Source organism: Mastigoproctus giganteus, chromosome 11 (genome assembly GCF_048544385.1).
Source record: "Mastigoproctus giganteus isolate SK-2022 chromosome 11, ASM4854438v1, whole genome shotgun sequence".
In the NCBI taxonomy this organism is placed as follows: Eukaryota; Metazoa; Arthropoda; class Arachnida; order Uropygi; family Thelyphonidae; genus Mastigoproctus; species Mastigoproctus giganteus.
Genome location: NC_143585.1, coordinates 142,546,242 through 142,560,539, shown reverse-complemented (window position 1 = coordinate 142,560,539; position 14,298 = coordinate 142,546,242). Strand labels below are relative to the sequence as shown.

Sequence of the window (14,298 nt, the reverse complement as noted above, 5' to 3'; positions counted from 1 at the left end):
TTTCTTCTTCTTCTTCTTCTTTGGTCCTTAGCTGGCAGCTGGGGGAGGCGGTTGGCCACGCAACCAGTATGCTGCTGTAGGTGCCGCAGGGTTTCGGACTTGCTCTGTGATGTTCTTCCATACCTTACGATCCATGGCGTCAGTCCTGGCCTGGTTAAGGTCGAGACGTCGGCTCTTCAAGTCATTTTCCACTTGCTTGGCCCACGTTTTCCTAGGCGCGGTCCGTTGGATGCTCCATTGGGTGGGTCTTTGTCTCCAAAGGAGTGTGGATGGTATTCTGTTCGTGCCCATTCTACATACGTGGCCAAACCATCTAAGCCTTCGCTTCTGGATTTGGTCGGCAACGGTTAGTTGCTGTTGGCATCTGGCGCGGATGGTATCATTAGTGATGCGGTCGCGAAGAGAGATGCCCAAGATCTGCCGCAGGCATCGCATTTGGAATACCTCAAGTTTGTTCAAATCTAACTTGAGACAAATCCATGTTTCCGATCCGTAAAGAAGAATGGGCAGGATCAAAGTCCGGAAGAGTCGGATTTTAGTCTTTGTGGAAATGTTGGTCCTCTTCCACAGACACCATTTGAGCGAGGCGAACGCAGTGGCCGCCTGTCCAATTCTGCTGTGGATTTCCATGGTGGATGCAACTTTCTTCTCCTGGACCAGCGACCCAAGGTTTTTAAAGTCCTGCACTTGCTCGATCTGGACGCCTTCGAGATAGATGGTGGGTTGCGACCCATCTGTTGTCAGGGCCTTTGTCTTACCAGCATTGATATTCAAACCGTATGGCCGGGCAATGCGGGCAATGTCGTAGAGGATGTCCATGGCTTCAGCGTCGTTACCGGCAAGGATAGCACTATCATCAGCAAACATCAGGTCAGTCACATAGTGATCCTTGTCATATTGTATGCCCTGTCTGTTTCTGAATGCTTGCCTCATAATGGCGTCGACCATGATGTTGAAAAGCAACGGGGAGGCTACATCCCCTTGGCGGACTCCAGTTTGGATGGTAAATTCCTCAGATAAATCGTTCTGGATGCGCACCTGGCTGGTTAAACCGTTGTATGCAGTTTGGAGGAGTGTGATGACTTTTCGAGGTACACGTTCGACCTCTAGTAGTTTCCATAAGGCAGGCCGGTGGACACAGTCGAAAGCAGACTTAAAGTCAATGAAAACAATGACGGTTCGCTGTCCACACTGGATCCTCTCCTCCATCAGCTGACGAATGGCAAAGATTTGATCACAGCATCCTCGCCCGGGTCTAAATCCTGCCTGTTCTTCTCGACTGGTTTGCTCGCGATGTTTTTGCAGTCTTGACTGGATGATCTTCATAAAGACCTTTCCGATGATGGAAAGGAGGCTGATGCCACGGTAGTTCTTGCAGTCCCGGTTATCACCTTTCTTGTGGATCGGTACGATAATGGCTTTCCTCCATGTTAGCGGAATTTGTTCAGTGCACCAGATGGTTTTGAGGAGCGAGTGTAGTCGGCGAAGCAGTACATCTCCCCCGGCTTTGATCGCTTCTGTGGTGACTTGGTCCACTCCTGGTGCCCTGCCATTCTTCAGGGATTGTATGGCTGCTTTCACTTCTTCTACTGTAGGCTCAACATCGACCATGGAGACCTCAGGGGGGTCGATCGAGAGTGCTGTTGCTGGCGGTCCCTGAGGTGGGTCGTGATTATACAAAGCTTTGAAGAATTCACTCCACCGTTGCAGGCGTTCGGATGGTGATCGCACGAAGGTCCCATCAGCATTCTTGATGTTGTCACTAGTCAATTTGGTCTTTCCGCTCAGACATCTGAGGGTGCGGTACTCGTTCTTGGATGCCGCCACTTCAAGATCGTCTGCCACTTGGTTCCAGTATGCTTCTCTTTCTGCTGCCATTCTTTGTCGGACTTCTCGGTTTAGCTGCCGGTACCATTCAAAGTCGACCAACTTTGCCTGTTTCCGTTTGTCCACGAGGTCGAGGCACTCGTCTGATATCCATGGTTGCGTTCGACGTCGGGCAGGTGGACATAGGGGCTTGGCACATTCCAGGATGGCATCAGAGAGCTGCTTTTCTTCTTCATTTATATCCTCGGGCACGGCCAGCATCTCGAAGCGGTTGGATAGGGCGATCTGATATGCCTGTTTGTTGGCAGCATTCATTAGCTGCCTCCAGTCCAGCTTGGCTGACCGAGATGATCTTTTTGCATGCCGTAATTTGAGCTGCACCTTAGCCCGGATGAGGTAGTGATCAGATCCGCAATCAGGTCCCCTCATGGCACGAACGTCCATGAGTGATGAGCGAAATTTGGCATTGATCAAAATGTAGTCCAGGATTGCTGAGTCCTTGCCAGATGGATTTCGCCATGTAAGTTGATGTTTTTGAGGGTGCTGGAAATGGCTATTTCCAATGATCAGGTTGTTAGATGCAGCAAAGGACAACAAACGTAGTCCGTTGTCATTGATCTTCCCATGGCCAAACTTGCCCACTGTTGTTTCCCAACCAGATCTGTCCACGCCAATGTGGGCATTAAAGTCCCCTGCGAGGATGATCACTTCTGTCTGCGGAATTGAATCCAGCGTATGTTGGAGCTGGTTGTAGAAGTCATTCTTGGTCGGGTCCAGGCTAGTCTCAGTTGGCGCATAGGCAGAGATAATATGGGTCTTGATGGTGCCCTTGACAGTAAGGACTGCCAGGCGGTCCGATATTGGTTGGCATGTTGTTTTAATGGCATGTAGAAGTTCATGATATTGAAGAGGCTGGTTATACGGAAGGAAAATGGAGGTTCGAAAGTTGATGGCTCGTTGTTCAGTCATGGTCTTTATTTTCTGAAAATCCGCAGAATAAGTTGAGGCCGCTGAAACTTCTGCAAAGGTTTTGCCCAAGGCATTTGCTATGTCAGGAGCAGAGAGTTCCTGCCCATTCCATGAAAGAATTGGTGATGGGGTGGTTGGAAATTTCCCGGAAATCTGCCTGATTTTCTTCCACATTAACCTGGAGTTTCTGTTTATGGTAGATGCAAGCTTAACCCAAGAATTTTTCTTGGATTAGGTTTGAATGCGATGTGCTTTCGCTCTTAGCTTCTTGTAATAGATAAGATTAGCCGTGGTTGGTGATCTACGAAATAAATTCCATGCTTTATTTTTTTAACTTCTTTGCTTTTGTGCAGTCTTTGTTCCACCAATAGTTAAGGTGCCATCAGGACTGGGGATTCGACAATGGAATTGAACATTTAGCTGCAGATAGTAGGCGTGAACTGATGTAATCTGTGGTTTCATCTATCGACTGTGTTCGTATATACTGCTCATCCAGGGTGTCAAAAGATTGATATTTGACCCAGTTGGCTTGAGAGAACTTCCATTTCCTGTAGGGTTTGACTAATGGTGGTTGTGCAGTGAGTAGATCACAAATAATCGGAAAATGATCGCTGCTCAAGGGGTCATCCACAATGGACCATTCTATGATTGGAAACAGAATCAGGGAACATATTGATAGATCGCTTGCAGAAGTTTGTCCAGTTGGTAATTGTATGTAAGTGGGTGCACCAGTATTAAGAACAGTAAGGTTTTGCTTATCTAGAAAAGTTTCAATTAAGCAGCCATGTGTATCTAATTTTGTTGATCCCATAAGGGATGGTGGCCATTGAAATCACCAAGAGACAGACAGGGGGTGGTAATTGCATTAGCAGGTTTTCAAGATCTTGGTAAGAGAAGGTATGACTTGGTGGGAGATAGACTGATACTAGTGTTAATGCAATCTGGGTTGTCAAACATACAGCAACAACTTCAATTTCAGTTTGCAAAACAATTTGTTCGGTCGGAATCTTTGAGCTGACCAAGATGGCCACGCCTCCACGGGCAGCATTTGAAGTATTACGATCTTGTCGATAGACGGCATAGGAATATAATGTTGGTGAAAATTTGAGGAGTTAGAAGGGTTTCCTGTAGACAGAAACCAATTGGAGAGTAGTAGTTAATTAAGACTTGAATATCATTAAGGTTGCTACGAAATCCTCTGCAATTCCATTGTAGAATATAAGGCATTACTGGTGTTTAGTAAAAGAAGCTGTGTCTGACTGTTTTTTTAATGTGGCTGGCTTGTGACGTTCAGGCTTTGGTTTGTCTTTTTTGGAGAAGAATGGTCGACCGGCGTCCATTTCTTCTTCCGCATCTATTTCTAAGATAGGTTCTTCTTGTCTGGATGAGTCGGTGTATCCATAGATGTTTCTTGGATATTGTTTTTTAAACCTGAGCTCCGATTATTCGATGTAGAAGCAATCACTGGGGGAGGAGAAGGAGATGTTGCTGGTACTGTAAGTGCAGTATTATTTGCCTGATTCAACTGCTTAGGGATATTGGACTGTTTCTGGGAGAGAACAGCCCGCCCCAGTCAGAGATTGAAGTGTTTGAAGGGACTGTAACATCAGTTTGGGTGCCCACTGATTGATACTTTTGTGCAATACTGGCATATGTACGCTTAATCATACTGGGAACAATTACTTTCCTTGCTCCTTGAAAACTTACTTTATTTTCAATCTTATATTTCACAATTTTCTTTTCAGTTTTCCATTTGTCACATGATCTGGAATAAGTAGGATGGTTGCCTTTACAGTTGGGGCAGGCCATTTCTTTTGCTGAGTAATCACTTTGAGTGTGGTCAGAGGACAATTGGGGCAAACTTGATTTCCTCTGCATGCGGTTTGAGAGTGGCCATACTTTTGGCACTTAAAACATCTCAATGGATTAGGAATGTAGGGCCTAATGCGACAAAGTAGATAGCCTGCTTTTATCAATGTTGGTAGATTTGGCGTATTGAAAGTGAGAATAATGTTCCTTGTAGGTGTAAGTGTATTGTCTTTTTCAGTCAATCCTTTTGACTGCAATGACATTTTGGTCTTGATGTTCTTGCATTATCTCCTCCTCCGTGACATTCAATAGGTCCCAGCTAGATATAACCCCTTTGGATGTATTTAGGGTTGCATGGGGAGAAACCTTTACTGGAATTCCAGCAAAGTTGGCAAGGTTTAGCAGTTTCTGCGAATGTCCACGGTTTATTGTCTCCACTAGTAGGTCCCTGATTGCAGTCTCTTGACTGTCTTAGGAGATCCTGCCAGACTTTACAGGTGTTTCTGGATATGAAATGGAGATGGCTGGTTGGTTGTTGGATTTTATTGGCACATTAGCAACTAAGGCTATAATGCGCCAAAGAAGAAACGGAGAGAGCTTACTGAGAGGCTGATCTGCAAGAGAGTGCATTATTAGAAATGCAGGACAATTTGTCGCTGAGGAAGTGGTTTCAACCTCTTGGGTTGCGACGTGTTATGCTCATTGTCTAACTCTGGCCGAGAGCTTGTCGGCTTGAGAGGTGGAAAGGCATGTTGATCCATGTTTGCTCCTTTTAGCCCTTGGCAGATTAGCTTTTCTGCCAAGATTTCTGGCTCCGCCACAGGGAGACAGGAGCAGTGTCCGGTGTGACCAAGCGTAAAGTAGTAAGTGTTAGTAAAAGAAATACGAAAAATAAAGAAAGGTAGCTTTTCTTTCTTGCTCTGTACAAGCACTTTTTGTAACAGTAGCTGATATTAAAAAATAAATTTCTTAAGGACAGGAACTTAAAAGAACTATAAATGGCTTTTAGATAATCACTCTTAAAGCACAGAGAAAACGCTCGATCACAATCGCTTGGCACCCGGGGCCACACCGAATTTGTAAATCCGGCCCTGCCTATAATTAGGGATTACAGGGCAGTATCTCAACAAGAGAGTTGAGATTTTTTAGTATTAGCCATATGACATTCTCTGAACAACGAACCCAAGGCTTTTGCTATATCAGGCAAAAATACATAAATAAAATAATGAATTAATTTTAAAAAAATCAATACATAATTGACAAAAATACTCTACTTATTTTAACTCCCTTATTATGTAGGTACCTATTAGCTGACCTTTGAATTTCCCCAAGCTTTAAGCTGTCAGCCTCAACCACCCATGGAGACAACTTATTCCAGTAGACAACAACTAGCCGGCTAAAAGAAAAATTCCTGCACTCTAGTGTAAACCTCTTCTGGTCTCTAAGTCTCAAATCATTTAGAAGAGTGAAGATTTCCCCCTCCATTTTATTTTTTCCTCCCAGAGCCATGAACATCTTAATCAAGTCTTCTCCAATTAGGTCTCCTGGTATCCAAGCTCTTTAGCCCACATATTCGAAGTCTTTCCTCATATGGGTGATACACTGCCAATCTTGCTAGTTACACTGACTGTTATTTGGGCCCTTTCAGAAGTTCAATGTTTTTTTTTTTTTGGGTAAGGTCTAGTATGCAAACTAGAACTTACCTAAAACTAGCCTTTACATTTGCTTTATACAATGGGATAATGCCCACCCTAACTCTACAATCAAATGTTCAATAAATCATTGAGAGGACAACATGGGCCTCTCCCTTAAAGCCTGTCTACAACGTTCAGAGAATGTCATGTCTGACTGGCCATAACTCCCAAATCCCTTTTTATTTTTTCTTCTACTGTTTTTAATTCAACCCCACCAAGTTTATATGTTATATTGGGGTTGTTATTTTCCAAATGTAGGTTATGTTTAATAGGAAAACATAGTTGCCACTTTTCTAACCATATATGAAGTTTATCTAAGCAATCCTGAAGAACAGCTTGGTACTGATCACTAAATACTCTACCAATATTGATATATGCAAATTCTGATTTTACATCATGTAACTTTTTGTCGATGTCATTTTAGAAAATCAAACACAACAGCGGTCCCAGTATGATCCTCAAAGACCCCCACTTGTTATGTTAGTCCATTCTGAAGAGTAATTATTAATCACAACCTCTGCCTCTAACCCTTGAAGATACCTTGTGATCCATCTGGAACATTTTTGAATCACAGAATTTTTCATGTGATTCAAACATGTTCCAGCTTATACAGTAACTGATCATGAGGGTCTGAGTCAGATGCTTTGCTGAAATCCAAGTAAACAATGTTAAAATCATTTGGACAAAGTCACTCGTGAATGACTTTGTCTAAATAGCTAACCAGGTTCGTGCAGCATGATTTTCTGTGTTTCCCTCAGAATCCCAGTGCTGTCTAAATGGTCTTTTACTGCACTCTTGATCAGCACTTCCATGATTTTCCTTACTACTGAAGTCACACTGACACCAGTCAATGGTTACCTACTTCATTATTAGAATCACCTTTATGTACTGACAATACACTGGCACTTTTCCAATCCAAGGGAATCTCTGAGTCCAGTGATGTCCTTGTTATTAACCTTAATGGTTCACTAATATCAACTAGTAGCTGTTACAGGCTTCAGTACTTCTACCTTTCTTTATTAGGCGCCTCCGTAGCCAGGTGGGAAGGAGCAGCAGTGTGTAGCACACGCTTCTTGATTAGACTGGGGTTCGAGCCCGTCACCACCAAATACGGAGGATGCAGAAAGGTCAGGGAATGACCACCGCATATCCCGCAGCAATATGGCCTTAGTTGCTAATGCTCCTAAAATCCAAATAACAAATCTTTCTTTATCTTTCCTTCATACCCTCATTTTCTACTTTATTAAACTGATAAATTCATTATTCATACACCTCATGCTATATTTTCTTAAGAGTATTGTGCATTCATTACTTCTGTAATGATAGCTTTAAAAGTATACTTAATTCTAATGTATTCGTTCTCTGTGTGCTATCTCCTCATGTTAATAGATGGTTGACAGAAGTCATGTAGCATCTTAAGCTGTCACAATCTCATTTTGTGAAATTAAAATCCATTCCTTTGCCTTTAATAACTCATAATTCTCTCCTCTTCACCTAACTTAGAACTCTGTGATCACTCCTTGCTAATGGTTCAGCAAGGAGTGATCAGAGTTCTAAGCCCTTCAGCACTCTGATGTTATCTGGTTTATGGGTCATGATCAGGTCTAGAACATTCTTAACTCCAGAACTTTCCCCAACAATTTAAAACTTTTGTTTCCCATGGTGCATTTCCCTTCCATTTGCTTCAATCAATTAGGGGCAAATCAAAATCACCCACAATAAGACATTCATACTTGTGCATTCACTCCATTTGCCTGAAGAAGCTCTAATCATCCAATAGAAATAATCTTTACAGTCTTCTGGTATGTGTATTACTTCCACTCTCATCATACCCTTTCTTCCAACTCATGCTATATTGGCATGCATAACTTATGAATCTGCAAAAACTTTTGTTATGCTTCAACACCCAGTGAACCTCATCATTCCCTTACTTCTAGGTAATGCCGCATTTCTGCGAGTTTTGTTATGTCACATTAGATGTGCTAACCAAGAGTTGGAATTCACCCATTTCACTGACACTAACTGTAGACATTGAAACTAAGTATTCTTGTATAGTTTACTACCCTGATGCATCCCTTAAAATTATTTAAGTTTGTTTCCCTAGAAATAGATTCCCTTTCATATGAAATGATGCTCCCTTCAGAACACCTTGTCAATATCAGCTGTCACAGCAACACAGAAGAATGCTTGAGATGTGTGTGTGTGTGTGGAATGAAATATGGCAATATTTGAATTTCAAACCATATATGTTACATGTTATTCTGTTCCAGCACAAGATCCTCTGAATTTTTACTTTTATTTCAAGCTACAAAGGAAAGTGGCTATGACATGCGTTTTTGGAAACAGTTTTGCATAAACAGATGATTAAATATCTATGAATCATTGTTCCAAAGTCCCGGGAAAAAGGATCCTAAGAGTGGTTTCTCGACGTTTGTTTTGTAAACCAAATGGAATTTTAATGTTTTGCAAGATTCTGCTGGATGTTCTGTAATAGGAATCATATACATATATTTTTATTCCTGTTTTGCTTTTATAAAGAATTTTACTATTACTATTACTTACATTTGTTAAGACCATCAACAGATTTCATTAATTCATCATGATTCTTCAGAAGTTCCTCCGATAAAGCAGCTTCAGCAGCTGAAATCTGTTCCAACAGCAAATTCTCTGTTTGTGCTAAAAATGAATCATTAATCATAGAACAGTCAAAAGTTGACTATAAAAATTAATTTATCATGGAAGTTATTTATTAACTGTTAAAAATAAGTTTAACATAAGTGAATTATAAAAAAATGCAATTATTTCCCATTAATAACATTTCATAATGTAGTGGGATTTTTTTTAGCATTAATAGAGGCATATGATGCAAGAAAGCAAGCTTATATAACATCAGCCAAAAAAAAAAAAAAAAAAAAACTTCCCATTTCACCCATCTATTAACTCCAAATGATTGTCTAGTTTTGTCTTGAATTTATTTAAGCTGTCAACTTCTACAATGACAGATGGAAGTTTGTTCCAGCAATTAACCACTCACTGGCTGAAGGCATATTTCTGTACATCTATTCTACAACTGTCTATCCTCAATTTGAATTTATGTCCCCTCAGGTGACTAATCTGGGCAACAGAAAGAATCCCATAAGCATTGAGCTTGCTCAAACCATTTAAGGCCTTATACACCTCAATCAGATTACCTCGCAGGTGCCTAATCTCCAGACACTGCAACCCTATGTTCCATTCACCAATCTCGTTGCCCTTCTCTGTACTCATTCAAGCAGCTCTACATCTTTTCGAAAATGAGGCATCCAGACCTGAATACAGTACTCAAGGTGTAGCTGGACCACTGTTTTATACAAGGGGATAATCACCTCCTTATCCCTGATAGAAAAATTCCTGTATATCATTAAGAAGACACCATGAGCTACTCTTTGCAGACTGTCTGCACTGCTCAGAAAAATTCATATCTGACTGCACAACTACCCACAGGTCTTTTTCATTCTCTACCACCCTGAGCATAGAACCACACAGTTGATACGTTACTCCGGGGTTACTGCTACCCATATGCAGTACTTTATATTTGTCAACGTTACACCTCAGTTGCCACCTCTCAGCCCATCTGCTGAACTTTTCTAGATCCTGTTGTAGTAGCATACTGTCATTAACAATGCAGCCAAACTTTATATCGTCTGCAAACTTGAACATTAAGCCTGATATATTTTCATAAAAATCATTGATAAATACAGAAAACAACAATGAGCTCAACATGACCCCTGGGAGACACAACTAATAATATTATTCCACAGAGAGCAGTGTCCATTGATTACCACTCTATCTTCTATCACTCAACTGTCCCTTTATCCACAGCAGCAACTTGCCCTTAATGCTATACTGCCCCAACTTGTATAGTAGTTTTCCAACAGTATCAAAAGCTTTCCTGAAATCCAAGTATTTGATATCAGAAATATTTTTCGCATCCAGTTCCTTTGTAATTTCATTGCAGCATCCAATCAAATTTGTCATACAAGACTTCCCCTTAACAAATCCATGCTGTGCCTGAACTATAACTGCAGTCTTGTCTAAGTGATCCTGCAATGCTTCTTTAACAAGTCACTCCATTCTGTTCCCTGGAGCAGAAGTCACACTAACAGGTCTGTAATTACTCGTGGCACCTTTTGATCCCTCTTTGTGAATTGGAGATCATCATCATCATCATCAGCCATTTTCAATCCACTGCAGGATGAAGGCCTCTCCAGCAACTTTCCAGTTCCTTCTGTTTTGAGCACTGGCCATCCATTTACTACTCAAAAACTCATGAATTTCATCTATTCATCTCCGCCTTTGTCTTCCAGGTTTTCTTCTAGCTCCTCTTGGTACCATTCTGTGATTTTCTTAGTCCATCTGTCATCATGTCTTTGAGCTATGTGTCCTGCCCAAGACCATTTTAGTTCTTTAGTTTTGATAAGAATGTCCTTTACTTGAGTTTGCTGCCTAATCCATGTGTTTCTCTTCTTATCTAACAGTCTGATTCCCAGTATAATTCGTTGAATTGGAGATACATTTGCACATCTCCAGTCCATGGGGACTACCCCCGAGTCCAAGGATGCTCTCATAATTATGGCTAGGCGTTTGCTTACTTCCTTTAATATAACTGGATAGATCCCAGCTATCTTTGTTATGTTTAACTTTAACAATTTCTCCTCCACTTTGCTCTCATTTATTACCAAATGGAGAGGAAAAATACTCATTCAGTTTGTCAGTTACCTGAGCAGAATAACTGACAGACTAAATCCAAAAAAGCCTTGCTAATGTGTGAGTGACCAATCCAGAAGTCTCATTAAATATCTGTGAAGTTAAAATTTTCCCATTTAAGACAATTTGATTTACTGGTTCACTCTATTTCTCTGTACAGTTGTTCATTATACTCATGAGAGTCATTACTCCTACTCTCACTCCTACTCTCATTATCGCTTTCCCAGTGCTTATGTCACCAAACTGACTGGACATTGTACTGTTCACCCATGTTAACAGGATGCACTTCCCTAGATTTTGTTTCTTAACTAACAGCATAACCCCTCTCTGTACTCTGAAAATTCCAATTCTGCATTACTTATATCTGTGTTACACCCCATCTCTTATATCCCAAGATTATCTGCCTTTGATGTTTTGACTAGCAACTCAAATTCATCAAGCTTATTTACTAAACTCCTAGCATTGGTGTACATGCACCTGTTCTTATTCTTAGCTACCCTAACATAGCCAACATATTTACTTGTTCTGCAATGACTCCCAGCAAACTCCCTTGAAATCCCCAGCAACTTTTTTTACAGGCTGCTGCTCATTCCAATAGAAGCAGTGCGAGAATCACTTTCAACGGCTAGTGTTAACTGCCAATGGCTAGTGTTAACCTATCTGTGCGTGTATCCCCCCCAAGCTAGCAGTTTTCCAACTCACCTAGCACTACCTCGATAGCATCAGCAAATATTCTTGCATCCTTTCTATTTAAGTGTATCCCATCCCTGCAGAAGCAGACTCTCCTGTTTTATCCCTAAAGGCCCTGTTTGTTGTTGTGGATATTCTTAACCAGATCCTAAAGAGAGTAAAAATACCTCCCACCCAATTATCTTCCCACTGGACTTACCGCTACTCCCTCGAAAGTGATGAAGGAATCCATTAACTGCCAACTTATAAATTATCACAAAACCTTCCATCTTATCAATGGTCACCAATATGGTTTCGATCAGTGTTGATCTATTGATGATATATTGGCTTATGTTACCCATCTACGAACAAATTCAATGGAAAGGTTTGGTGAATCTCAAGCAGTTGCTCTAGACATTTTTAAGGCTTTTGAAAGTGTTTTATTTTCAGATGAAAAGAAGAGATTGCAACAGTTCACATCCTGTACAGAAATATCAATGAATCAATCTGAAAAAGTCTGAACCAGTTTTCAGATTGATTCATTCTTTTTTACACAGGCATTTTTAAGCAAATATACAGGCATTTGAATGCTAATTAAAAACAGAAATTACAACTAATAAAAAGTTTTCATTAATCATGCCATGGTTAAATTCTAAACTCGGCATTATGAGAGAAATTAGTTCACCTATGAATCAGTGTAAATGTTACAGAAAATCTTACAATTTAAAATGAGATAAAACACCGAAAATCTTTAATTGATAGTAGTACATGGAAAGGAAATGAAGACAAATTTATTTTGAGATATATCTGAAGACAGGAAATACAGGTACTCCTGACTTATGACCTTCCGACCATTCATAGTTGCGACAGTTGCATATATTAAATTTAAAAATTTTTAAAAATTACAAAAAAAAAAAATATAGAAGTTGAGTCCTAACAATAAGTCGCACTTGCTGTCAGCATCCCATGTTTAGTACGGTGTTATTAAACCTAGTTACCTTCAGTATGATTCAATCTCTCTGTCTGTTCTTCAAAGCTAGTGAATGTGATATTATCACTGTGCAATTCCCAATCTTTTTGTTATCTCGGGAACCAAACTATCCTTAAATTTATATGGTTAGCAAACATAAAATCGAGTCACCATCTCCTGTCAAGAAGAGAAAGACAATAAGCTTAGAGACGAAGCTGAAAATAATAACACAACACGAAAAAGGTAAATCGTAAAGGAACTGGTTCATGGCTTCACCTTATCTTACTCAACCATATCCACCATCATGAAAGACAAAGACAGAATTCGTGAAGCAGTAAAAGCATTAGTGCCTATCAACTTAACAATAATAACAAAAAAAAGAACTGGGCCTATTCATGAGATGGAAAAGTTATTAGTTGCATGGATAGAGGACCAAACTCAGAAGCATGTACCTCTGAGCTTATTAGTTATTCAGGCTAAAGCAAGAAGCCTTTTCAAAACTTTAAAGTTACCTGCAGAAGATGACTACAAAGAAACATTTGTCGCAAGTCATAGGTGGTTCAATAGGTTTAGAAAACGTTACAATTTGCATAATGTGAAAATGAGTGGGGAAGCAGCTAGTGTGGATATAGAAGCTGCTGAAGATTTTAAGAAAGAGTTTAATAATATCGTTGAAGAGGGAGAATATCTGCCCGAGAAAATATTCAATGTGGATGAAACAAGGTTATTTTGAGAAAAAATGCCTGAATGTACATACATCTACAAAGAAGCTACAGCGATGCCAGGATTTAAGGCATTCAAAGATTGCATCACCCTACTTTTTGGAGGATATATAGCAGGATATAAGCTAAAACCATTGATTTATCATTCTGAAAATCCAAGGGCTTTAAAAAATATCAATAAACACACCCTGCCAGTGTTTTATTGGCACAACAAAAAAGGGTGTGGATGACCATACTGTTGTTTGAAAATTGGTACGTAAATTGTTTCAACAGAGAAGTCAAGAATTATTGTCATGAAAAAGACATCACAATTAAAATTTTATTAATGTTGGATAATACACCCGGACATTCAGCGCACCTGGATGACATTCATCCTGATGTTAAAGTAGTGTACCTTCCACCAAACACTACATAAATTATCCAGCCGTTAGATCAAGGAATTATTGCTCCATTTAAAGCTTATTACCTTCAAAAGACATTTTCTCAGGCTTTACTGCTACTCAAAGAGGGCAAACAATGAGAGAATTTTGGAAGACTTATAACATTTTACATTTCACAATGAACATAGCTGCAGCATGGAATGAGGTTACTAATAAATGCATGAGTGGCATATGGGAGAATCTCATGGAAATTCATATCCTTAGGTTTGATAAGGATAAAGCCGGATATTACCAAGATTAGTACCGAAGTTGTAGAACTTGGAGAACAGCTGGATTAGAAGTGGATGCAAATAATGTGGAGCGAGCATTTTGTTGAAAACACAGAAGAAGAATTAATTAATGATGAGCTGATTGAGCTGGAACTACACGACATTAAAGAAAAAGAAGAAGAAATAGAAAATGTAGAACACCAGAGCCTACAAGAAAGCTTTCAGCAAAAAAAGATGGCAGAG

General features: G+C 40.2%; 1 protein-coding gene across 1 annotated transcript in view; it reads right to left on the bottom strand.

The window, feature by feature from the left end:
* The window catches only part of LOC150078485 (deubiquitinating protein VCPIP1-like), a 326,611-nt gene that overhangs the window by 56,554 nt on the left and 255,759 nt on the right, over positions 1–14,298 (bottom strand). The window contains exon 14 of the mRNA XM_090384583.1: positions 8,862–8,975. Within this exon, the coding sequence (XP_090240709.1) occupies positions 8,862–8,975 (114 nt within the window). The remainder of the gene's footprint in view (positions 1–8,861; positions 8,976–14,298) is intronic.